General features: G+C 45.0%; 1 protein-coding gene across 2 annotated transcripts; it reads left to right on the top strand.

Moving 5' to 3' along the window:
- The first annotated feature begins 6,473 nt into the window (after positions 1-6,473).
- On the top strand, positions 6,474-23,073 carry bnc1 (basonuclin zinc finger protein 1). 2 transcript variants are annotated; one of them, XM_080425474.1, is made up of 5 exons: positions 6,474-6,817; positions 15,739-15,841; positions 16,454-16,689; positions 18,065-20,148; positions 20,310-23,073. In XM_080425474.1, exons 1-5 carry the CDS (start codon positions 6,803-6,805, stop codon positions 21,121-21,123), a joined length of 3,252 nt encoding a protein of 1,083 aa, XP_080281600.1. In that variant the 5' UTR covers positions 6,474-6,802; the 3' UTR covers positions 21,124-23,073. The 2 variants fall into 2 exon arrangements, with proteins under 2 accessions (XP_080281600.1, XP_080281601.1); XM_080425475.1 differs by lacking the exon at positions 6,474-6,817 and adding an exon at positions 9,627-9,874.
- Positions 23,074-23,764: the final 691 nt, after the last annotated feature.

The following is a 23,764-nucleotide window of genomic DNA, read 5'->3' on the forward strand; positions in this document are numbered from 1 at the left end:
CCAGCCAACCAACCAGCCAGTCAGCCTGGGGAAGATTGCAAAGTTAGAGAGAGACGGTCTAATACCATGCATGTTCCTGCCCCTTTTGAACGTTTCGTCACAGATTCCTCCTTCCTACTTAGGTTCTGTACATTTCGTCTTACTTTACAAACATGCTCGAACAAAGGCAGACACGGCAGGCTCATAATCAGAAAGTATTTGGACTCCCCTGACTGGAAAGTACTGGCGTAGTGGGGAACGGTGAGAGCCACACAGGGAGGCAGAGAGAGAGAGAGAGAGAGAGAGAGAGAGCGAGAGAGAGAGAGATATTGATTGGTCATCTGTCTGGGTCCGGTCAGAAAACAACACACATCACCTCTCCACTTCCCAGAGCTGGTTTGCCATCAGCCAGCCCAGCCCAGCGGCACCGCTAGTTGGAGAGCGAGCGTTCGGTAATGGTCCCGCCCCCCCCCCACCCCCACCCCCACACACACACCTCCCACTGCCACCTAAACATGGTGCCTCTTGCACGGACCCTCCCAGTTGCTCCTCGCTAAATCTTCCTCTACTGGAAACTCATGGAAACTTTCCTGCTCACTCCTGCGCCCCCCCCCCCACCCCATGCCCCTCCTGCGGCCCCACCCCAGCCCCTCTAAAAAGCCCATTAAACAGTGTTGTAATGCAAACAGCGAGTCCGAAGAGAGCAAGGGCCAGGTGTCGGGTGCGGAGGGGATGAGCGTCTAATGCAGCCATTACGAGTGCCGGGAGGGGGGAGGGGGGTGGGGGGGGGTTGTGAGATTATCATAAAAGCATCTCCCCCTCTCTAATGTGGACACGTCTGATCAATACCAGACTCGTGGGATGGAGCGATAGATAGATGAAGGATGAGAGGAAGGTTGAGTAGCTTTATTAATCTATCCCTCTTCTCTCCTGTGACCTGATCAACGGACTGTCGTCAGAGCCCGGGATGGGGGGAGGAGAGGAAAGACATGAAGAGAAGGGGGAGGAGGACGACAGAAACTTCTGTCGAGAACATGGAATTTGGTTCCAAGGAAAACACCAAAAGAAACAGCTGTATATTTGTAGTGATTAAACGCTATCGAGTTGTGTGTTGATGTGTTCCACGAAAACACGTAACCCTCTGACAACATTCCGCGCAGGCACGGTTATTTTAATGAACGCTGTGACCGACTCTTCATGTCTCGGCCACCTTACAGTCGAAAGACGGTCAGGACACCATCGCTCAAGCAAAGTAATGCTTTTCAGCGTGATAATGTTGTTGCCCAGTGTAGATCTTGTCTGGATATGCATGTGCATGCATTTGTTCAGAAAGGAGAGAGAGGGAGGTATTTTTTTTTCACTGCTAATGCCTTCACCTGCAGGTGTGTTCCACGTGTCTGAGGGGGGGACGTCTTCACACCATTTCAATGGCAGACTGAGCTGCCAAACAGCTGGCTTCCATCAGTCATCCTCAAAACGAGCCAGACGGGTGTCCAGAACCCTCTGATGTACCCACTCTGGGCCAGAACCAAGGGGGAAAGGGAACCGAGTCCGCCAATAGTTGGCCAGAGCCCTCTTGACATTCCCCACTCCGTGCCAGAACATTGTTGAGGAACCCAGGTTCTCACAGGGGTAAAGAAGTAGAGCTCTGCACGGGCCCAAAAGTCCAGCCCGAACCCTTCCCTGGCTTGTGATGTTTAAACCCGACCCGACAAGGGTCTGCAATTTATTAGCCTCTCTGATGAGTATAAGCTCTCTGATGCACGCTCACTCACTCTGTCTAATACATGCAAAGCAAACACAAAAGAAAACACGCGTCACAGTCACATATGCTAACTAAGAGGTAAAACGTATAGTTTTATTAAACATAATTAACTACAAGTCAATAACCCAATCACAATAATGCTGACACATTAATAGGCTACCGAGTCCCGAATGATGCATCCAGTAGAGAAAAAAGAAAATTACGTGAAAATTACGTTAAATAAATGCTATCGATGCTCACAAATATTAGTAGCGACTGTCCATTACAGAGAAGCATAAAGAATAAAGCCAAGTTACGTGATCCAGCAGCAAATAAGTAATTAAAGATGTATTTATATATTCTTTGGTGAGAACTGTGAATAACATTCAAACATTATATCCCCAAAACATAAATATCCATTAAACTGTGTGGGCATACTTGTATTATGAAGAACCTTATTCACTGTTTATTTCGCAAGCAGTGTGCATTGCATCCACCAACATGTTCCCACTCACAACTTGTCAGGCTTCAGAGACAAGATGAGAGTTACTAACGTAATCTGGGCTCATTGAATGCCTCTCCTTTAATCCGATGGTTGACGAGAGTTATTAACGTAAATTTGTGAATCAATGTGAATCAATGTTTTAGCAGTTTAACCAGAGCTGAAACTGAAGCTGTAATTTTGCAATAAGGTGTCTTATTTGTACTGCCCTTGTCCCCCACAAATTGTATTCAATACTTCAAAAGAGTAACTATTCATAGCCTCCGTTAATATCCTTTGCTCCTCTATTAACATTTGAAGTGCACTCAGTGGCTAGCTAGTATGCTTTCACTAATGCAGTTTTTTTTTATATAAAACAGATCTCTGTTAAAGCACTGTGCCCTCCCACATACAGAGACAGCCTTAACCCATTGTGCTGTTCTTGTCATTCTGTCCAGCTCTCATGTTATCGCTTATCACTCACACACACTCACGGACACATATACTGTAAGCACACAGAAACACAGATACACAATTCTGTGCATCTGGGCAAAACATGCTCATGTAAACACTAATAAATATAATATTAACTACTGAACCATCACAACACCACTTTGCAGCATTGTTATTCAACACTGTGTTTAACAGTTTCTCACCTCTGAAAACCTTTCATCAGCAGTGCTACTGTACTTACGGACACAGACCACAGATTTTCCTCTTCTGTGTCACCAAAATTACTCTTTAATTTCCATGTGGGAGCTGTGTAGCTATCTCAGCCTTTCTCCACAGTAATGTGATTTACGCCAACCCTGGGAGAGTGTCTGTATTGAATAATGGTGTGGAATGACAGGTAAACTCAGGCCATTTGGCACGGTGGCGGGGCCTGGTACGGACGGACCGGAGAGAACAGGGAGGTAATGGCTCCCCTCATGCCTTTTTTACTGTCAGTTAAAGTGAAGCAAGGCAGGCGGACACATGGAACACACACAAGATGGCAGGCAGGCATGCATGCTTGGAGGCGCACGTTCAAACACACACACACACACACACACACACACACACACACACACACACACACACACACACACACACACACACACACACACACACACACACACACACACACACACACACACACACACAGACACGCACGCACTGATCTCTATCAGTGTCTTCATTTCTGTTTTTCGGTTTCTCTCTCGTTTCTGTGCAAGTGTGTGCGTGTGCGCCTCTCTTGTTCCCTCTAACTCTGGCGTACACACACACACACACACACACACACACACACACACACACACACACACACACACACACACACACACACACACACACACAAGGCTCTTCATCTGTGCAGCTGTGTCTGGGCCTGTGTGGGTCATGATGACATGTTGGCCACCAAGACGAGATAACCCCATTAGCTCCAACAGTGACTAACTTCAGCTTCACTACAGAAATTGTGTTTATTACAAACTGTTAATTATTGGGGTGACGATGTGCCAATGTTTCTGGAAACACTATAACATTTGTCAGTATAGCATTTTTGTCAGTATATATAAAAAGGCATGCCTTTTAAACCGTAACTGATGTTAAACAATTGTTGATGGTGGAATAGTTACAACATTTTTTGAATAAAACAATAATTGCAGTCCTGCAGACTTAATTATTAATAACAATGACCCGTCTCCAAGATTATTAGCAGTGCAGGTTTTTAGAACTGCATGTAACATGCATGTAACAATACAACTTTTCTTCACGTTAATATAATAACGACTGCAAGTGTACACTGTTGAAGTCTTTTCCTCCTTTCGTCAAATAAAGAATTACGACATAAACATAAACTACTACTTCACCGCCAAAACTGCTCATCTGCTCGACTACTCACCACCCCACCCCAGCCCCCATCCCCTTTCCCCCCTCAAGGAAAGGCTAATGACAGACGTGTAAGTAGGCAGCGTGACCTGTTCTCCTGCACATGGAGTTTATTTGCTGTGGTTTTAGCAGAAGCTTCCATGACTCGGCCCCGGGGCGCGTATACGGCTGCAGAACTCCAGCCCAGGGAACAGCAATCTGACAAGCAGCACAGACCTAATCCAGGCCAGGTCTGGGGCTGTGTTTGGTATGCATCCCCTAGGTATGGAATAAATACAAGGCCGGTAAGCAGATCTTGCCCGCACCACCGGAGGGAGGAGGGGGAAGGGGCAGAGAGATGGGGAGGTGCATGGACAGAGAGAGAGAGAGAGAGAGAGAGAGAGAGAGAGAGAGAAGAGAGGGCTTTCCAACCCTGTGTTACATGTCTCTTATCCATATGGAACCTCAACATTTTGGGTTTTTTTATAAATAAGAAGGGCTTTGATCTCCTGTGGAAAGTAATGTCGTTTTAATGTCCAACTTCAAGGGCTTTTAGTCACATTTCTATCAGTTAGTGAAGCCGTTCTACAAAACTTCTGCACAACCGTCCGTTTTAAGTGCTTTTTTGTGCTCTGTTACGCGTAACACTGACACAGGCCCGTATTTCAGTAGTGTATTCTCTCCACTTGGTGGTATCCCCCCCAGTCACACACAAACACACACACACACACACACACACACACACACACACACACACACACACACACACACACACACACACACACACACACACACACACACACACACACACACACACACACACACACACACACACACACACACACACGCCACCCCCACATGCCTCCTTTGAGCAGCCACAGGTAGAGAAGGCCAGGTGTACCTGTTTAAACTTGCTGTGTAATTTGTGGATTAGCAGACGCCCCTAATGGCTAAAATCATCAGAGAGCTTTCTCTCCGCTGTGGAGGGGAAGGCAGGAAGGAGATGAAAAGGGGGGAAAAAAACAAGACACAACCACATGATAATGAATAAAGAAAGAAATGTCACAACGAATATGATTCAAATTAACAAATTGGCAGTCAAATTAACCACTTAAACCCTATATCTGATGAATAGTGAAACTAGCCAATCCACAAGCTTACAATGTGTCGCATTGTGAGCTTGTCGTTTTTGAAAATTATGATCCCCCCGCCATAATGCCACAATAGGGACTCCAGGTTGAAAGCTGCTAAAGAAAGGAGGAAAGTTTAATATTTTGATTTTATTTATTTATTATTTGATACTTGTCTGTCATCTCCGTGGACTCTGCCCGTTATTGGGGCAGTGTGTGCTATACATGTTGGAGACACTCACACCAACCTACTCAGTATGCCGATTTGTGTGAAGGTCTTTGATCATTACCAAATGCCTCATTTGAGGCTGTTCGTCTGTTACGCTGCTTCAGGTGTACTGTATGGCCTGTAAGTCCTGAGTCAACTTTTTGTCATTATGCTTTTTGCAAAGGAATACTTAGCACAGACACCGGCACATTCCTGACGGCACAAGGCATAACTTGTTATGGAGGCTGTTCACAGGGCTGTGTTAAGGTGAATACACCTAGACACACACACACACACACACACACACACACACACACACACACACACTGGGCTGAGCTCTGTGCACTGAGAGGGGCAGCATTGATTTAGGGCATTACTCAGGCTGAGAGAGAGAGAGTGGGAGAGAAGAGAGAGAGTCTCTCCTGACTGCATTAGGAGCCTCCAGCCTTTGTGATTCCTTTTGATCAAATCTCTGTGAAAGATGAGTGTCATGCCCTCTTCCAGCCAGCTGTGAGGGGACTGCCCTGTGACTCTGTGGGGGAAGTGTGTGTGCGTGTGTGCGTGTGTGTGTGTGCGCGCGCGTGTGTGTGTGTGTGTGTGTGTGTGTGTGTGTGTGTGTGTGTGTGTGTGTGTGTGTGTGTGTGTGTGTGTGTGTGTGTGTGTGTGTGTGTGTGTGTGTGTGTGTGTGCATGTGCATGCACACGTAAGTAGGTGTCTGTGTGTGTACATGCCTTTGGGTCTGTACCCTGTGTGTGTATGTGTGTGTGTGTGTGTGTGTGTGTGTGTGTGTGTGTGTGTGTGTGTGTGTGTGTTGGGGGGGCGCACACACGTGTGCACATTGTGCACAGGCTTGGGAGGGAGCAGGCAGCTCCTGAGGTGAGAATGCCGAGTGGGAGGATCTCATTCCAATCCCCTGTGCCCAGTTTCAACACACACACACACACACACACACACACACACACACACACACACACACACACACACACACACACACACACACTGAACATCTTGAGTAGTTTAGAGCCAGTCCACTGCAACATTAGAGGGGAGTGAGAGAGAGAGAGAGAGAGAGAGAGAGAGAGAGAGGAGGCGTGTGTGTAGAGAGAGTAAAAGCAGTGTGACTTTTTTTGTACACGGAGAGAGCATTGCGTTTGTTGGCTCTGTGTGAGTGTGTGCGTGTGAGCGTGTGTGTGTGAGTGTGTGTGTGTGTGTGTGTGTGTGTGTATGTGTGTGTGCATGTGTGTGTCAGAGACACTGTACGTGTGTGCTCGTGTTCCTGAAGGAGACAGAGTGCCGGTGTGTGATGGCTCTTTTGCGTTAGTACTTGTGCAGACAGGAGAGTTGGAGGCAGTTCTTTTGTGGGACTCGCAGGGAATGGCAAACTACATGGTATCCTTGGAAACATACGACTAATGACAATGGCTGAGGTAAGAGAGACAGCTTGGCACATATTCACCATCTTTTGTCTGTCTTCTCACTTTTTTTTATAATCTGTGTAATAAATGTGTATAAAAGAAATAGCGAATCTAGATCTGCTTTAGAACAAACTGTCACATGTTGATGGCATCTTCATACAAAACAAGCAGCCTTTCAGTTGTTTCACAGTACAAATGATTATTAACGTTAACATTTATACAAGAGATTTGCTCTTTTGCTTGTATTTTCACGAGTAACAAGTAGTGAAAGGTTGATGTGTACAGTAGCCTACAACTTGAGGAGAGGTGTGTGACTTTAAACATAGCAGAGTGGACTGTGTACAAAAGTTTGATATTAAGAAAGTAATCATCAGTTTACTCAGTTCGCCAAAAGGTGGTCTTCAGCAGAGCATGATGAATAAGAACTAAGTAAAATGTGTTCCGTGGGTTTGTGTCCGGGCTTTTGCAGAGGGAGAGGTTGTCCTTACATGCCATAAGAATCCAGTGACAACTCCCTATAAACAATAGCAGCAACTTTACCACAGACAACTGCTTACAGTTTCATGCAGGCCGCCTTCTCTGCTTTAGTTTACATTGTTGGTTTGACCCTTTCTATTCTATTCTGTCATATTCTATTCTGCTAAAGTTAGCAGAACAAAAATAGTTGGTAAGTATACTTTACGATTATCCGTAGTTGAATATAATTCAGTTTGAAAAGGGTGAAATTCAAAAAGAACAGAGTAGAACAGAACATCCTTCACAAGATCATGTTTTCAGAATTGATGGGTAGTTTATTTTGTCTGTCCAGTCATGGTCTGTCATTACTTCTCTGTCAGTATCTCTGTCCGTCTGATCATGTCTGTTGCTGAGCTCTGCTTTATGAGAATCAGCTTAGGCATGCTTGCTTTAGCCTCCTTCTCATGCTGGCTGGCTGCTGGCCACAGCCTATTGGAATGTAATTTAAGAGCAGGCTAATGTTTTGTTGCAGCCATAATGTAACAATTAGCCGAGCTGTCTGTGTGGCGGTGTTGGTAGCAGCAAACTCTCTCTACTGTGTGTGTGTGTGTGTGTGTGTGTGTGTGTGTGTGTGTGTGTGTGTGTGTGTGTGTGTGTGTGTGTGTGTGTGTGTGTGTGTGTGTGTGTGTGTGTGAGAAAGAAAGAAAGAGTGAGTGAGAAAGTGTGAAAGAGAGAGTGTATAACGAGGTTGAACACACCACAAACATCTCATTCATAGTTGACTGTGATTGTGAAGTGTTTGCGTGTGTGTGTGCATGTTCACTTGTTTGTAAACATTTGTCTTTAACAGTTTGATTGGATTAGCCTGTGGTTATCCTCTGCAACTACAACATAACCATCACACGTAAATAGTACAAATGTATTGATACAAAGCAGAACAGGTGCTGTTTGATTTATTTTGTTATCTGTGGTATAGAAGAACAAGAACCATTTATATATTTTTTTAAATTAAGACTAGATCTGCAAATCATTTGTTTAGCTAATAAGAAACTGTTGCTTTGTGCCTGTCGTGTTTCTGATTTACGTGTCCCTCTTGGAGCTGAGTTTTGACAATCTTTGCTTAAAAAAGGAAATTCATGCCATTTTGTTTATTATTTAATTATATTTAATTCATCATATTTAATTATTAAATAATCAAATCTAGGATTAGGCATTCAATATATTCAATATACAAGCAAAGTATGATCACAATTATAGTTTTTTCAAATTCATATTAGTAGCTATGAAGTGATTAAAAATATAAGTTACTCATTGAACCGTGTCGCTGACATGAAAAAGTTAAATAAACATTTTTGGGACATTATTTAACGGTTGAATTGCAGTCATTTGCTAGACTAATGTAATGGTAGAACCACAATGCTTCTTTATTGTATCAAATGAATGATATGATAATGTATTATACTTTTGTTTTTAATAATAGGCCTTACTTTAGTTTTGTTAACCAAAACAAATAAACCAAACAATACATATTTTTTAATATTCATTATATTTCATACAATAACCCACGCATTCCTTACAAATTTCCCCCGGTTTGGGAGAAATAAAATTGCCCATTAATGCACGGACATAAACCCATCAAATTTGTCAGAGATCACATTTGACTTAGTTTTATTTGGGTGACTTTATGCTTGTGTGTGTACATCTGTGTGTCTCCCACACACAAATGGACATGCAGATTTGCATGTTTGCGTGTGAGTACGCGTGTGCGTGCACGCGTGCGTGGCCGCGTTCGTGCATGCGTGTGTTTGTAATTGAACTGTGTGGGCTGAAGGGTTCTCTATCACTCTCCATTAAATAAAATGTTAGTTTCTCTCTATTTACTATCTCCCTCTTTCCATCTCTGTTCCTCTTTTTTACCTCCATCTCAGCCCCCCTCCCCCCTTCTCTCTGGGTGTGAGTATCTCAGTGTTTTTCTAAGGAGTGCAGGGCCCCAGGGCACAACAGAGCAGAGCTAGGGCCGGGCTCCGCTGAGCTGTGTGTGAGGGTGTATATGTGTGTGTGTGTGTGTGTGTGTGAGTGTGAGGCGGCTGCAGCCTGCCAACCCAGTCAGCTTCATTAGGTTCATGATGGTCCGTCCACAAGGGGCTTCTGCTCCAGCCGAAGCCCCTCCAGTAACTCCCAGAGCACGATTCACCCCTCGTAGTCCCCCACCCCAAAGCCACAGCCCCCCCCTCCCCATCCTGCTCTTGTTCTGCTCTGCTCCGCGCTGCCACCGAAAGGCTTGTGAGGATTTGTCAGCCAGATGTGACAAGATTGTCAAGAGGCAGGCAAGAGAGGGAGATCTGATATTAATCAGAGCGTAGCTGGGAGCCAAACTCTCTCAGACGCAGTGTACTAACATGTTCCTCTCATTTACTGCCTCTCCGCGCTCTCCCACAGCTGCCCCCAGACTCTAGTGCGCTCTTGTTCGGGGAACCACATACACCAGAAAGCCAGCTTAAGTTTGGCTTGTACCCACCGCAACCCACCCCACCCCAAACCTCAAACTTATCTCTTTTTGACGTTCTATGATTTTTTCTTTTTTTAAGAGGCTATCTTCTCATGGATGTTCAGGTAATGATTTCCTTCTTTTTTTTTGTTAGGTTTTGTGCTGAAACAAAGTGTGTGTGTTTTGTGTGTTTTGTGTGTTTTGTGTGTGTCCGTGTGTGTGTGTGTGTGTGTGTGTGTGTGTGTGTGTGTGTGTGTGTGTGTGTGTGTGTGTGTGTGTGTGTGTGTGTGTGTGTGTGTGTGTGTGTGTGTGTGTGTGGGTGGGCACGCGCGCACGTGTGCGTACATGCACGTGCTTGCGCACACTTTGACTGACTGTTGTATAGTTTGAAATAATGAGTTTTTCATGGTGTCTTTGGGGTGTATAGGCTCTTAATAGGCTCAAACACAGCCTGTTACTACATGCACAAGCTAGGCTTCTCTCGGGTTGCTCTCGTCTTTTCAGCTCCATTGTCGTGTTAAGGCTCTCACATTTTCCAGTGATGCATAGAACTTATTACTGAAACGCTGTTTACTGAAATACAGGCTATATTAGCCATGGCATTTTTTTCTATAGTTATATATTATAATAACAACAACATCAATTTTTATTTTGTATCATTTTCTAAATGTTTCTTTAAAGTGATAAAAAAAAAAAGCTGGTATGTTTCTCCCACAGTCAGCGGGCGGACTTCCTTTCGTTGTAAATCATAACGTCAACCAGGATCACATACTGTATCCTGCAGATCAGCACATTTTAATTTCACTTGAACTTTAACTTGTCTTCAATTAGCATTTTACTACCTGCCTGTTACATGCATGATGTCTCCATCAAAACATTAATTTATGTATATGAGTTCTGTACTTCTCTACATAAATATGCACAGACACAAAAACAGACACGGAGTGGGTGATTGTTAGTGCTAGTTTTGGCTATACTGTTGTTATAGCTTCTTCATCCACACAGCAAAATCCTGCATTTTCATTTAACGCTGAGTTATATGAACACAGGATTTTACTGTATAGTGCTTTTAATGGTGTGAATGTTTTGGTCAGAGCCTGAGTCATGATTATGATTCTACAGTATCTGTTCTTAAGAGAGGAGTTTATTTGGAAGACCATGGTGTTCCTGGTACCACTCGATAGTGTCTCTGGCTCGGGTTCTGTTCAAGTGTACTGTGAATGTTATGTAATAAACGTCACCACATTAGATAACAGTGCCATATTTTGAAAAATGTTGTGCATTTAAATTCAGGTTGCGGCCTACTTTCAAAGTATGATCAATTATTTAAATCTATCTACCAAACTCTGAAATGGAGTAGCATAATGCAAAATCCATTAGTTGATTGCTTTGAGTTTTTTTCATTCGAAAAACTATTTACATATTCTATCATGTATATTAACATTGTCCATATTCAGTAGAAAACAAAATGCTTTTCCTTTTCAAATTTCCATTAATACAAATTAAGGAGAAAACTGGTCCAATTTGGGGCTCTGATTTAGAATTCTTCTGATATTTTGCAAAAAGCCATGAGACGGGAAATGAAGTGTTGAGACATTTAACTTAATTTAACTTTTCATGGTTGTTTGTCCTGTTAATTATTTGTAAAGCAATCAACCAGTAAATAACATGAGGACCTGTATGTGCTTTGTAGATTCGACTTACTGTAATTGTCATCTTTTGGTAATTGTGTTACTTTACCATAGCACATTGTTGTCACTAAAGACCCCAAAAATACCTACAAAATAAGTCCAGTGCAGATTACTTTATTCCACAAATCTGACCCCTCATTTACACTTCCTGTCAGAGACGTGCTCACTTCCTCTTTTCCCAGAACAGTAATTAGCTCGTTAACTGAATAATGGACAACAGTTAAAATCTGATCCTCTCTTTCAGTGCTGTCGATGATACTGTGATTGTTCAGTTATTCTCTCTCTCTCTCTCTCTCTCTCTCTCTCTCTCTCTCTCTCTCTCTCTCTCTCTCTCTCTCTCTCTCTCTCTCTCTCTCTCTCTCTCTCTCTCTTGGCACCAGCGCTGCTTGTTTCCCATTGAGTGTCAGTCAGTACCAGGCTGCTGCTAATTGATTAGCTTTCCACTGCATTAGGCGAACAAGTCCTGTCCATCCCCACTTTCCTCGTCCAGGGCAGCTGTTGTGTCCTGTTCCTGTCTCACTCTGCCATTGCTGCTGTTGAGTCTGTAAAGCACCATGGCTGTTTCGGACATATGGCAGGATTTATTTTAAGAGCCAGAGAGGACAATTTTAATTTTTTTGTCAAGGGTGTTATGGCTGTGGCCCAGTGGTGGCTAGAGACAATGTTCCACAACAGCCAAGACGGTACATAACTGGCATACTGAACAATTTAACTCGCTCTGCATCTGAATAGCTCCATGCACAATAGGAGTTTTTATGTTGAAGGCTATACAGCAATTCCTCTTTGTTAGCTATAATACAGCGGTTACTGAAATACATACAATAAATACAAGGAGTTTACGTGCGCCAAAGTGGACTCTTTTCAATAGTTGAATGAAGTTGTAGGCGTCGAGGATCGGGGGCAAACTATTTCTAAATCCCTAGATGTGGTAATAATATATGAATGATGTGTATGGTGATCTATAAATGGGACACATCAGTCAGATAACAACACAAAGCCAGTGGACTACTACAGTTTACAAAGATCCACTTTCCACCAGTGGGGATTGGTGTTTTGGTCACGCTCTTGTGGAAAGGTATGATATCTGCGTGTGCACGAGCACACACACACACACACACACACACACACACACACACACACACACACACACACACACACACACACACACATCTACACACCTCCAGGCGTATGTTATCGCTCAGTCTCGGGGCGTCATGGTACGCTGCCATTGCATTCTTATCCTCCCTGCCTTTTCCTCACCTCCCCTCACCTCACCCTTCTCCTGCACGCCCCTGTCCTCCATTCTGCCTCCCTTGGAGCTGGGGTGCTGGAGTAGCCATGGACATCCCTCCTACACAACCACGGTTCTCAGATTATGCTCTCAACCAAGACGCCTTTAATTAGATCAGATAGACAGCAAGTGAGGGAAGAAGGATGTGAGTGAAGGAACCAGGGACCGGACAAAGGCAGCATTTGTGGAAAACAAGTGTTAATTTAACTCTAATTTAACTATAGAATGTAAAAATTGACCTGTAAGTGTTTTTTTTTTCTTCACAGCATTGTGATTAAAACGGAAATAACTAAACAATTTAATGTCCTTGGTAGCCTGCACAGGAAGTAGAATGAGACTGCACTGTTAGTCATCAGGAAAGTAGATGTAATTAGCTTTTTAGATTAGACTAGATTTAATTTCTTTTTTTTGGTAGTTTTTAGTGGTTTTATATTCACGACTATTCAAGCATTCAAATAATTTCCAAAAGCACCATACACTTGAAAAAGGCATCCACTTAGAGCCAATAATTCAAGATGTGTGTGTGTGTGTGTGTGTGTGTGTGTGTGTGTGTGTGTGTGTGTGTGTGTGTGTGTGTGTGTGTGTGTGTGTGTGTGTGTGTGTGTGTGTGTGTGTGTGTGTGTGTGTGTGTGTGTTTCACTCTACTTTGATTCAAATTAACACTCCAGATTTTACATTTCCACGTTCTACCTGCACAGGTAGTAGAATGGAGACTGTGCTAGAAGGGTTAAGGTCAAGGTCATCATTAGCCAAGCATAATAAATTCAAGATTGGTGTGCGTGCTTGCATGTGTGAAGGGTGTTGGGCGGTGTACTGCCATCATTCATATGAAAAATCACACTTTGACTTCAAAATGAATACACCCACAGCGAAATTTTGTGCAATTAGTCCGCTTGTCAGCAACATCATTGATGCATATGAACAGCGGTGGCTTTGTTGTGACAACACTAAAGAGTGGAGGGGGCTAAATGACTCGCTCATGGTCATGAGAGCCACTGCAAACTTGGCCTGCTCAGCAGTGTCAAATCAACCTGACATTCTCTTCTTCACAGGAACTCATGAGATGAATCTAATTAAGATAAACGACAGAGAATATATGAGTGTGTGTGTGTGTGTGTGTGTGTGTGTGTGTGTGTGTGTGTGTGTGTGTGTGTGTGCGTGTGCGTGTGCGTGTGTTCGTGTGTGTGTGTGTGCGTGTGTGCGTGTACGGTACAGAATGTGTGGACACATGCTCACTACAAACTGCATAAAGTCCATAGGGCCTGAATGAGATATTCACTATTGAGATACCTGTGTGTGTGTGTGTGTGTGTGTGTGTGTGTGTGTGTGTGTGTGTGTGTGTGTGTGTGTGTGTGTGTGTGTGTGTGTGTGTGTGTGTGTGTGTGTGGTGTGAGAGAGAGAGAGAGAGAGAGAGAGAGAGAGAGAGAGAGAGTTTGGCACATGCATGTTTGTGCAATTGGTTAGGATGCAACAGGATTTTTAATTGGGCAGTGTTCGTTCGGTTCCTGTGTAATAATGTGATTATTACACTGTGGGTGACGAGCAGAGGCAGGCACACACCTCCCTGGTGTCCACAGGGGGGTCAAGTGGCCGGATTGAGACAGAGGGAAAGAGAGAGAGAGAGGGAAAGAACAAGAGAAAGAACATATTCACACACATGCTGTCCAGTGTCAAAACTGTATTTCAGCTAAAGCGGCTGGGACTACCCTTGTCCGGGGTCAGACATTTCTTCATGCCTTCTAATGATTAGATGTTATTTGAAGGTGAACTGATGTGATGTCACATCTCAAGGACAAGCCCAGCCTCAAGCAGTGAATGAAATGAATGACTAAATGACAAGGTGCCGCCTCCTCTTCTGTTTGCCTGTAGAAACTGAGTTACAGGTTTTGCGCTAACTGCTAAAGCATGCCACTCATGTATACTAAAGCTCTGCTGATCATGCATTATAGATGCAGAGGGAGAGTGGTAGCATAGCACAGCCACTCTGTGGTTTAGCATGTAGCGCTAACAACGTTGGCTTTGATCATAAATCTGATGATGCTTTTCCCCAGGCTCCTGGTGTGTAAATGGCGGATTTGGCCAGCACTCGGAGAGGGAGGCAGAGTCGTTTTTCGTCTATCTGTGCGTTCTGCTCTTCTCTAGGGCTAAATACAAAACGTGAGCTTGTCTCATTAATGCCATTCATTATGATTATGATTATTAATATTATTATTATAGTATTATTATTTAAATAGAGGGTAGAAAGCGGGAAGTACAGACACAACACTGTAATCGTTGGCACTGACACACCCACACCACTAACACTGTTGTCACAGGGAAAGACAGGAGAGAATGAACTGTACACTAAGGTCGAGCAAAATTACTTAAGGCATTCTTTCGCTTATTATTGTTTCCATTTTCTGGGACACAAGCACAGTTGTGTCCGCTGCTTATGTAGCGCAATAATGCAAGCTTCTCATGCAGACGGTATCGTTTTCCTCAATATGCTGTTGTTGAATGCAGAATGGATGAATCAAGAATATACTGTTTTGTTTAGATGAGCTACGGTCTTATCGACCTCTGCTATCTTACTTTCAGGCATATGAAATTCTTTCCAAAACATTTTGGTTGTATTTTACTGTTCCGTATCCGATTTGTATACAGTAGATTAACATTGCTCAATTTGCTCTACCTTGCTAATTTGTATTTCTTTTCTAAGACAATATGATTTGTTGTCAGAATACGTCAGGTTTTATGGACTTATTGGGTTTTATTGAAATATTCAGCTGCACTCTTCCCATTAAGAATCTTAATATGAAGAATCTGTATTCAATGGGAAGAATCTGTATTCAGTTAACAATAACCTCAAGGATAGTAAAAACAGAAATAAGTGACATACAGCTACACAGAAAGATTCTCAGTTCTGTAGCCAAATGGACCAATGGGTCCAGTTGTACTCTCTCAGAGTTAAATTACCACTCGAGATTTTACAGTGTGTTAAACTGTGACATGTTTGTGCTCTCAACAGGCTATCTGCTGCACTTTGGTCAACTGTAACTGTGACAGCTTCAAGCCTGGGAAGCTGAAGAGGAGACAGTGTGAGAACTGCAAGCATGGCTGGGTAGCACACGGTGAGAAACTACTGCAAGCTCTTGCACTCTGGGAGGCACTAACACTAACACACAAAACAATTTGAGAAGAAAAACTATTGAAAAAATATATATCAAACTGAGTAGTATTCTCCTTCTGTACAGTATGTTAACCACTATCAACCAGGTGTCCCTATTTTGGGCATGTTATTACAGGCATTTGAAAAAAACTGAAAAGAAAACGAATGATAATAATAATTAAAATAATATAGCATAATTATTCATTAATATGGAAAATATCTGATCTACAAGTTCAAAACATGTTGCATCACAATGCAGTGTGAGCTTGTAAATCAGCACATAACTGGTCTGGAATACGATGTAAGCAATCCACCACATGCTAATTGTGTGTGTGTGTGTGTGTGTGTGTGTGTGTGTGTGTGTGTGTGTGTGTGTGTGTGTGTGTGTGTGTGTGTGTGTGTGTGTGTGTGTGTGTGTGTGTGTGTGTGTGTGTGTGTGTGTGTGTGTGTGTGTGTGTGTGTGTGTGTGTGTGTGTGTGTGTGTGTGTGTGTGTGTGTGTGTGTGTGTGTGCGTGCGTGCGTGCGTGCGTGCGTGCGTGCGTGTGTGTGTGTTGTTGTGCATTCCACCCACCAGCCCTGAGTAAGCTGAAGGTGCACCATATGTACCAGAGCAGCCAGGTGGAGATCGTGCACTCCAACGTGGTGTTTGACATCTGCAGCCTGATGCTGTACGGCACCCAGGCCATCCCTGTCCGTCTGAAGATCCTGCTGGACAGACTCTTCTCAGTCCTCAAACAGGAGGAGGTCATCCAGATCCTCAATGCACTGGACTGGACCCTGCAGGACTACATACGAGGATACGTATTACAGGTGAGCAGAGGGGTGTGTGTGTGTGTGTGTGTGTGTGTGTGTGTGTGTGTGTGTGTGTGTGTGTGTGTGTGTGGGTGTGGGTATGTGTGTACCCGTGCGTGTCTGTTGCTTGTGTGTATTTTGGTCTGTGCAAGAGAGAGTGTACAAGGAGGAGAACATTTGAGGAAAGAAGAGAGCAGGGTAAAATAGAGGGACAGGAGGACTGGTAATAGGGGAGAGTACAGGGTGGGGGAGGAGTACAGAATGGGGAGGGAATGGAGAAGTGGAAGGCCATGAACTCTCCAGGTACTCTGTTTATACCTCCTGCTCGTTGCCGTGCTTCCACCAACCCACAGATCTGTCTCCGAATGGTGACGGCCGGGAAGATTATTAAGGAAAACAAGTTTTTTTATGTTTGGGCTCCAAATTTACTCTCAAGCTAGAGCCAAGAAAAGACGGAGCCCAGGGCTGCTGGCCCAGTGTCAGCCCAGCCTCTCACTTCGATTAGTACATCATCAAGTATTCAGGCTGGGGCTGCGTTTAATTCATGTTAGCTCGTCTAATGGCGAACGTAGAGTCTGAATCCTCGACAGGCGCCCGAATGAATGCTCTATGATGAAATATTAATCATGGTTACGGCACGAAGCCGCTCCTGACTTTCAAAGATGCCCGAACTCACATGTGATTACTGCCGCGCTGGGCTGGGGGAGAGGACCAACTTGATCAATGTAAGGCGCCCTCTGATCTCCCCATCTTGTAGTGTGTGTGTGTGTGTGTGTGTGTGTGTGTGTGTGTGTGTGTGCGTGCGTGTGTCTATCTGTCTGTCTGTCTGTCTGTCTGTCTGTCTGTCTGTCTGTCTGTCTGTCTGTCTGTCTGTCTGTCTGTCTGTCTGTCTGTCCGTCTGTCCATGTATGTGTATTTATTTGTGCAATCCGCTCAGACTGTCTGTATGAGCATGCATGTGTATCTGCTCCTACCCAGTATGTTGTATGTACTGTATGTGTGTGTGTGTGTGTTCTCTCTGTCTGATTCTGCTGATGGAGAGAGGGTAAATCCATATGATTTAAATGAAGAGAAATGACCTGCGAGATGAAACACAGAGTGACTGTGTAATGAGGGCTCCCTGGGTGCTGCGGTGCCTGCTTGCATTAACTCTCCATCTGATTCCTTTATTTAGCCAGCCTGTCAGTCTGTCTTATAGAGTACGTCATCTAGCCCACAGTATGAATATGAATGAGCAACGCGGCAGATATTCTTAATGCTAATGATACCCTTACCCTTTTTCTTTCCCACAATTTCAATCTACTTCATTCCATGGCCCTTTTCACCCTCGCCACACTCTGTGGCTCCTCTCTCTACTATTCCCCCCCCCCTCCCCCCCGCTGTTTGTGTGCAGGATGTGGCTGGGAAGGTGTTGGACCGCTGGGCCATCATGACTTTTGAGGAGGAGATCGCCACACTGCAGCAGTTCCTGCGTTTTGGTGAGACCAAGTCCATCGTGGAGCTGATGGCCCTGCAGGACAAGGAAGGCCAGGCCGTGCTGGTGCCCAGCACGCGGACCAACTCCGACATCCGCACCTTCATCGAGCGCAGCACCCCACGAAACCCCACCAACCTCTTAACCCCCAAGATAGAGAAGTTGAACAACAATGTGCACCACTTTGAAAACTTTATCAACAGTATGGCCTTCATGCTGCCCTTCCAGCTACTGGGGTCTGTCCCTGCACCCCTCCTGGGCGCACCACCAGGACCGCTGCAGCAGCAGCCCTCCCAGCAGCCCCCGCTGCAGATGGAGCCACAGGGTCAGAGACGAGACGAGCAGGGACGGGACAACCAGGGGAGGGACAGCCTCGTCTCTTTGCCCCACCCCCCCACCGAGAGCAGCCTACTAGGCTCCAGCTCTGCCTCATTCACCTCTGATCTGGACAGAGGGGACAACGGCATTGACGGCCTCTCCATCACCACCAAGATGGAGGTGGAGGACTTCCCCACCAGTGACAACTACTCTGATGGCCACTCCAGTCCCTGCACACCCTCCATGAGTTCCGAAGTCATGCAGATGTCCCCTGAGACCAAGCTGCGCTGCCTGGAGAGGAACGGGGGAGGCATGGCGGGGAGCGGTCTGAAGAAGGGACGTGTCTACTGCAGTGCTTGTGAGAAAACCTTCTACGACAAAGGCACACTGAAGATCCACTACAACGCCGTACACCTGAAGATCAAGCACAAGTGCACCATCGATGGGTGCAACATGGTGTTCAGCTCTTTGCGCAGCCGCAACCGCCATAGTGCCAACCCCAACCCACGCCTGCACATGCCCATGAACCGCAACAACCGAGACAAGGACCTGCGGGGCAACCTGTCTGGTGACGAGGAGGGCTCGGAATCGGACAGGAGGTCCGAATACGGCACCTCCATTCCGGTCTCCTCTGTGGAGAGCCACAAGTCTGTGCCAAGTTACATGGTGAGCCACGTGGATGCCAGCAACAAGCTCCACAGCTCCTCCTTCCACAGTATGGGCCAGAGCGGCATCCTCTTCCCCAACCTGAAGACGGTCCAGCCAGTGCTGCCCTTCTACCGCAGCCTGGTGACTCCAGCTGAGCTGGCCAACACACCAGGAACCCTGCCCTCTCTCCCGCTTCTCTCCTCCTCGGTTCCCATCAAGCCTGCCACGACCATGGAGTCCTGTGCCACAGACCCCGTACCAAAGAAAAAGTCCCGCAAATCCAGCATGCCCATCAAGATCGAGAAGGAGGCGGTGGAGAGAGACGAGGGGATGGAGCCGGGGAGCAGCTCCGAGGATGAGGCTCCGTCCCAGATTAGGGATAGGGACGTGTATGACAGTAAAAGAGCAGGAGGGCACATGTGTTCCAGACAGGCCACAGAGGAGAGAGACAGAGAAGGAGCCAAGCAGGACCATAGCGCAGTGCGAGAGTTGTTGGCAAGGGAGAAAGCGAGCGCGGACGAGGAGGATGGAGAGACGCAGCGGCGGCGGGTCGAAACGGGGGTCATCACGTGCACATCCTCCCCTTACGACAACAAACTGCACCACGAGAACGACTCCCTCAAGCATGGCAGAGAGCATGTGGACAGGCGCTCTCTCTTCCGGGAGCCAGCCGAGAGTGAGGAGACCACTGAGCGAGAGTGCATGAACTCCCAGCACGTGGCCAACAAGCCGTGCGACTTGGACCGGGAGGAGGAGGGTGCAGAGTGCAGGGTGATGGCCAACGGTGTCACGTTGTGCCTGTCGGAGCGTGAGAGGGACGGAGGGATGGAGGACCGCGCAGAAGAATACAGCGACGGAGGGCTGTCACACCTTGACCCCGAATCCGATCTGCCGCACCACTGTGAGATCTGCAGCAAGACCTTTAAGAATCCCTACAGCGTCAAGATGCACTACCGCAACGTCCACCTTAAGGAGATGCACATGTGCACGGTGGACGGCTGCAACGCAGCCTTCCCCTCACGCAGGAGCCGAGACAGGTAATGGACCGACCATTACAGTAGGCAGTACTTACAAGTACTTTATATATACAAAACATGACAGATGATTGATTGACAGCCATTGCGATTTTGTGCATTCAAGATTTTTATATTGAATAATATTCTACCTGTATAGTGACACTTTCTTTCTTCATGCCCAGACACAGTGCAAACCTCAACCTTCACCACAAGCTGCTGACCAAAGACACCTACACCCCGGTCTACTCGCCTCTGTCCCACTGCAGGGACAGAGACTTTATGGGCCTGGACTTCTGTCAGGAGCAGCGGGACAGAGAGCTTCCACACAGAGACTCCACCACCCAGACCTCTGTCATCTTCAGAGGACGCAACCGCATGGGCCTGGTGTACCCCATGAGCAAGATGGCTGACATGCCCGTGAATGCTGACATGTCTCCCGCTGTGGGAATTGAGGGAGCAGGAGGAGAGAGAGAGGGAGGAGAGGATGGGGCAGTGCTGGACCTGAGCACCTCCTCGTCCGCTCCTCCTCCCCGTGGTGGAGGAGGAGGAGGCGGCAGTGTCCGTTCCTCCTGGGACTCGGACGGAGCCGGCAGTGAGGAAGGGGAAGGACTGGAGGAGGAGGAGGAGGAGGAGGCTCTCCCGATGGATGACAGTGACGATAGCTGTGATGGACTGGGGGTAGGGCGGCCGGGGAGTCAGGAGCTCGGGCTCGGGGCGGAGAGGACCCTGGGCTGCGTTGGGGGAGGACAGGGGGCACTTCAGGGGGGCGGCAGTGGCTCTCCGATCACCTGCCATGTTTGCCAGAAGGTCTACAGCAACAAAGGTACGTTCAGGGCCCACTACAAGACTGTCCATCTGCGGCTGCTCCACAAGTGTAAGGTCCCAGGTTGTGACACGTCTTTCTCGTCTGTGCGGAGTAGGAACAGACACAGCCAGAACCCCAACCTCCACAGGAACCTAGCGGTCAGCTCTGGGACCTCTCTAGACCATGACTAAACTCTGGACTGCAGCAAATGCACCAACAAGTCTGATTTCCCTCATTGTACTTTTCTGTCTCTTTTTTTCTCTATCTCTTTTCTTTTCCTCTCTTTTTTCTTTTTCTTCTTTTTTTACAACTGAAAACAGGATTTCCAGATAGCACTTTTTGCATTCCATTTTGTTGTCCATACTGTTGTCATTGTTTGGGTAAAAGTTTAAAGGGGTATTTAGTGTTTAGTAAGCTTTGAATTTAGATTATAAAGAGCTATTTTGTTGCAGATTCCACTGCTTTTTGGGGAAGGGGAGCAATTAAGAGGAGCAAATGTTACGATTAAGGCCACTATTTTGTTTCCCTTTTATTCATTTTATTTTTTTCCTTTCTTGACATGTCTTCACTCAGAATTATGAAATGGCGATTGCTCCTGACTTATCAACAAATGCATGGTGATGCAAGTCTTATGTTCATCTGTCTGTGTTTACACATCTGATACATACTGTAAAGAACAATCAAAATAATTTTACCTAACTGGAAAATTGGTCCTCACACTTAAAACGGTACAGCATTCACGGTTGCAATGATTCGTAAGGCATGCCTGCATCATCTGAAAAATAAACATTACACCTCAGCTCAACTTATCTGAATAGATCTTTTATTTCTATGCAGTATGCACTAAAGATTTATTTTCATTGCTTTGCCTTACAGTCCAGTTTAAACCTTACAGTGACTCAGATTCAGAGGAAAACCCTTGTACATGTATTGTACTGTTCAGGTGATCAATAGCTTAGTCATCAAACTGTATCACAACATTTTTGGTTTTATGTTTTGTTTGGTGTCCTCAATGTCAACTGCCCACATTTTCCCTGTGAATTTATGCACAATATGTTCAGATCAAAAAGCAGCCGTGAAGTATCTTCTAGATGTGTGTGGTTTAGTTCTTTCAGACTATGGTCTTTATAACAAACAAACAAAAAAAAACTTTTTTAAAAGCTAATGTGTTGTGAACTTGATCAATAAGTTATTGTTTGGTGTCGTGTGATCCACGTGGTTTCGTTCGACTTGTCTTTGCTGTTTTGGTTGTCGCATAATGCTAATGTTGACCAAAGATTTTTCTCAGTCAGAAACCCCTCGGGTATGCAGTATTAAATGGCCCACTCAGCCTTTTTCTCCTCTAGTTTATAGAGAGGTTAACAGCAGTGTTCAGGCAGGGCCTCTGATTTAAAAGAGAAGAAGTTTTGACTGATCCTATGAAAACAAAATAAAATAAAAACAACAACTTCTATATATCTGTGATAATTTTGTAAAGAATTCTGCTCACGGAAGTAGACAATTAAAAAAGTATTGTTCTTGTGCACGGTGTGTGTGACATGGGCTTCTGACAGGCTAGCCAAGCAGGAGAGATGTGCAAGGCCGTCGCTAAAACCCTGTACTGTGAATGAGTCAAACACTGAGAAAATAACACAAACAAAACAGCGATTTATAACCAGGGCCCTACAATGAAGCACACCCTCAAAAGCAACTGGTGGATAAAATGTTTATTGAGTTGTATATTCTGTGAATAGATTAATTTGTTATCTGAATGAAACCAAAAAAGGTATACTGTATAAAAATAGGTAAATTTTACCACTTGCATTTCACATCATTCAAGATGTGTTTTTTGTTTGTTAGCTTCTTTATTGTTTGGTTTGTCTTTGAAAAACAATGTTGAAAGTACATTTTTTTTGTACATGTCTGATTATTTCATTATGGTTTATTGTTCTAGTTTTGCTCTGTATTCTGCATATATATATTTTTTTTCAATCTGTATTTAAATACAATGATCTAGATTTAAGGTCCATTTGTTTGTTTGAATTTGTAAAAAGAAAAAGAAAAAAGAGAGCAAAAAACCGACATGTTGATAGGTGTTCATGTTTTCTTTGATTTAATGTTACAATATCCATTCCTATTCAATAAAAAGCCATATCTGTTCATATGCGGTGTCTTTTTATTTTTTCCAAACGAAATACAATTTTTAAATCATTGTTTTAATTAGTAGGAATTAAATACGTGCTTTTGAGAATCAACATCAACAGATCGGCAACAAGATCTCGGCACCAGTAGCCTATGCTGTTACTGGTGCAACTCCGTAACAAGACAAGAAAACATCACATTTACATTGAACATACATCATTACACCAACGCAAACACATTTGGCAGTGTACATTGCTGTGTGTATGTACATGAGTCATGTGTGTGTGCAACGCTCACTGACCTGATCATCTCTTTAGTTATCATCCAATCCAGAGGGTTTCCCTGAGGCCCTCTAATTCCGTGCCAGTCAGAGCAGTCACTGATGAGGCGGGGTAACAGAAACAGCAGTGGAATGGGAGGGTGGTGTGCAAGACCGTGCTGCCACTGACCCTCCATGTGGCTGATTGGTTGACGGGGGATGTTGTCCACGGACCGGCTCGAGTTGGGTCAACCTCAACTTGAACCAACTTGAAGCATTTCTGCACCACAGAGACAAAGCAAACAAACATTATATGCACAAATACAGACATGGAAAACAAACAAGCTTACAGTATGCCCAGCAACACCAATTCTGAATCTCTTAACATATTTGAGGTTTGAGGCATTTAGCTGGTGCTCTTATACAGAACAAATAAACAGCAATTGTCCATG

This window comes from Gymnoscopelus braueri (assembly GCF_963280865.1).
Source record: "Gymnoscopelus braueri genome assembly, chromosome: 1".
Taxonomy (NCBI): Eukaryota; Metazoa; Chordata; class Actinopteri; order Myctophiformes; family Myctophidae; genus Gymnoscopelus; species Gymnoscopelus braueri.

Excerpts from the sequence above, each read along its gene's own strand:
- bnc1 (XM_080425474.1), top strand. Across the intron at positions 16,690-18,064 it reads TACGAGGATACGTATTACAG|GATGTGGCTGGGAAGGTGTT; the intron begins GTGAGCAGAGGG and ends GTTTGTGTGCAG. Across the intron at positions 20,149-20,309 it reads TCACGCAGGAGCCGAGACAG|ACACAGTGCAAACCTCAACC; the intron begins GTAATGGACCGA and ends CTTCATGCCCAG.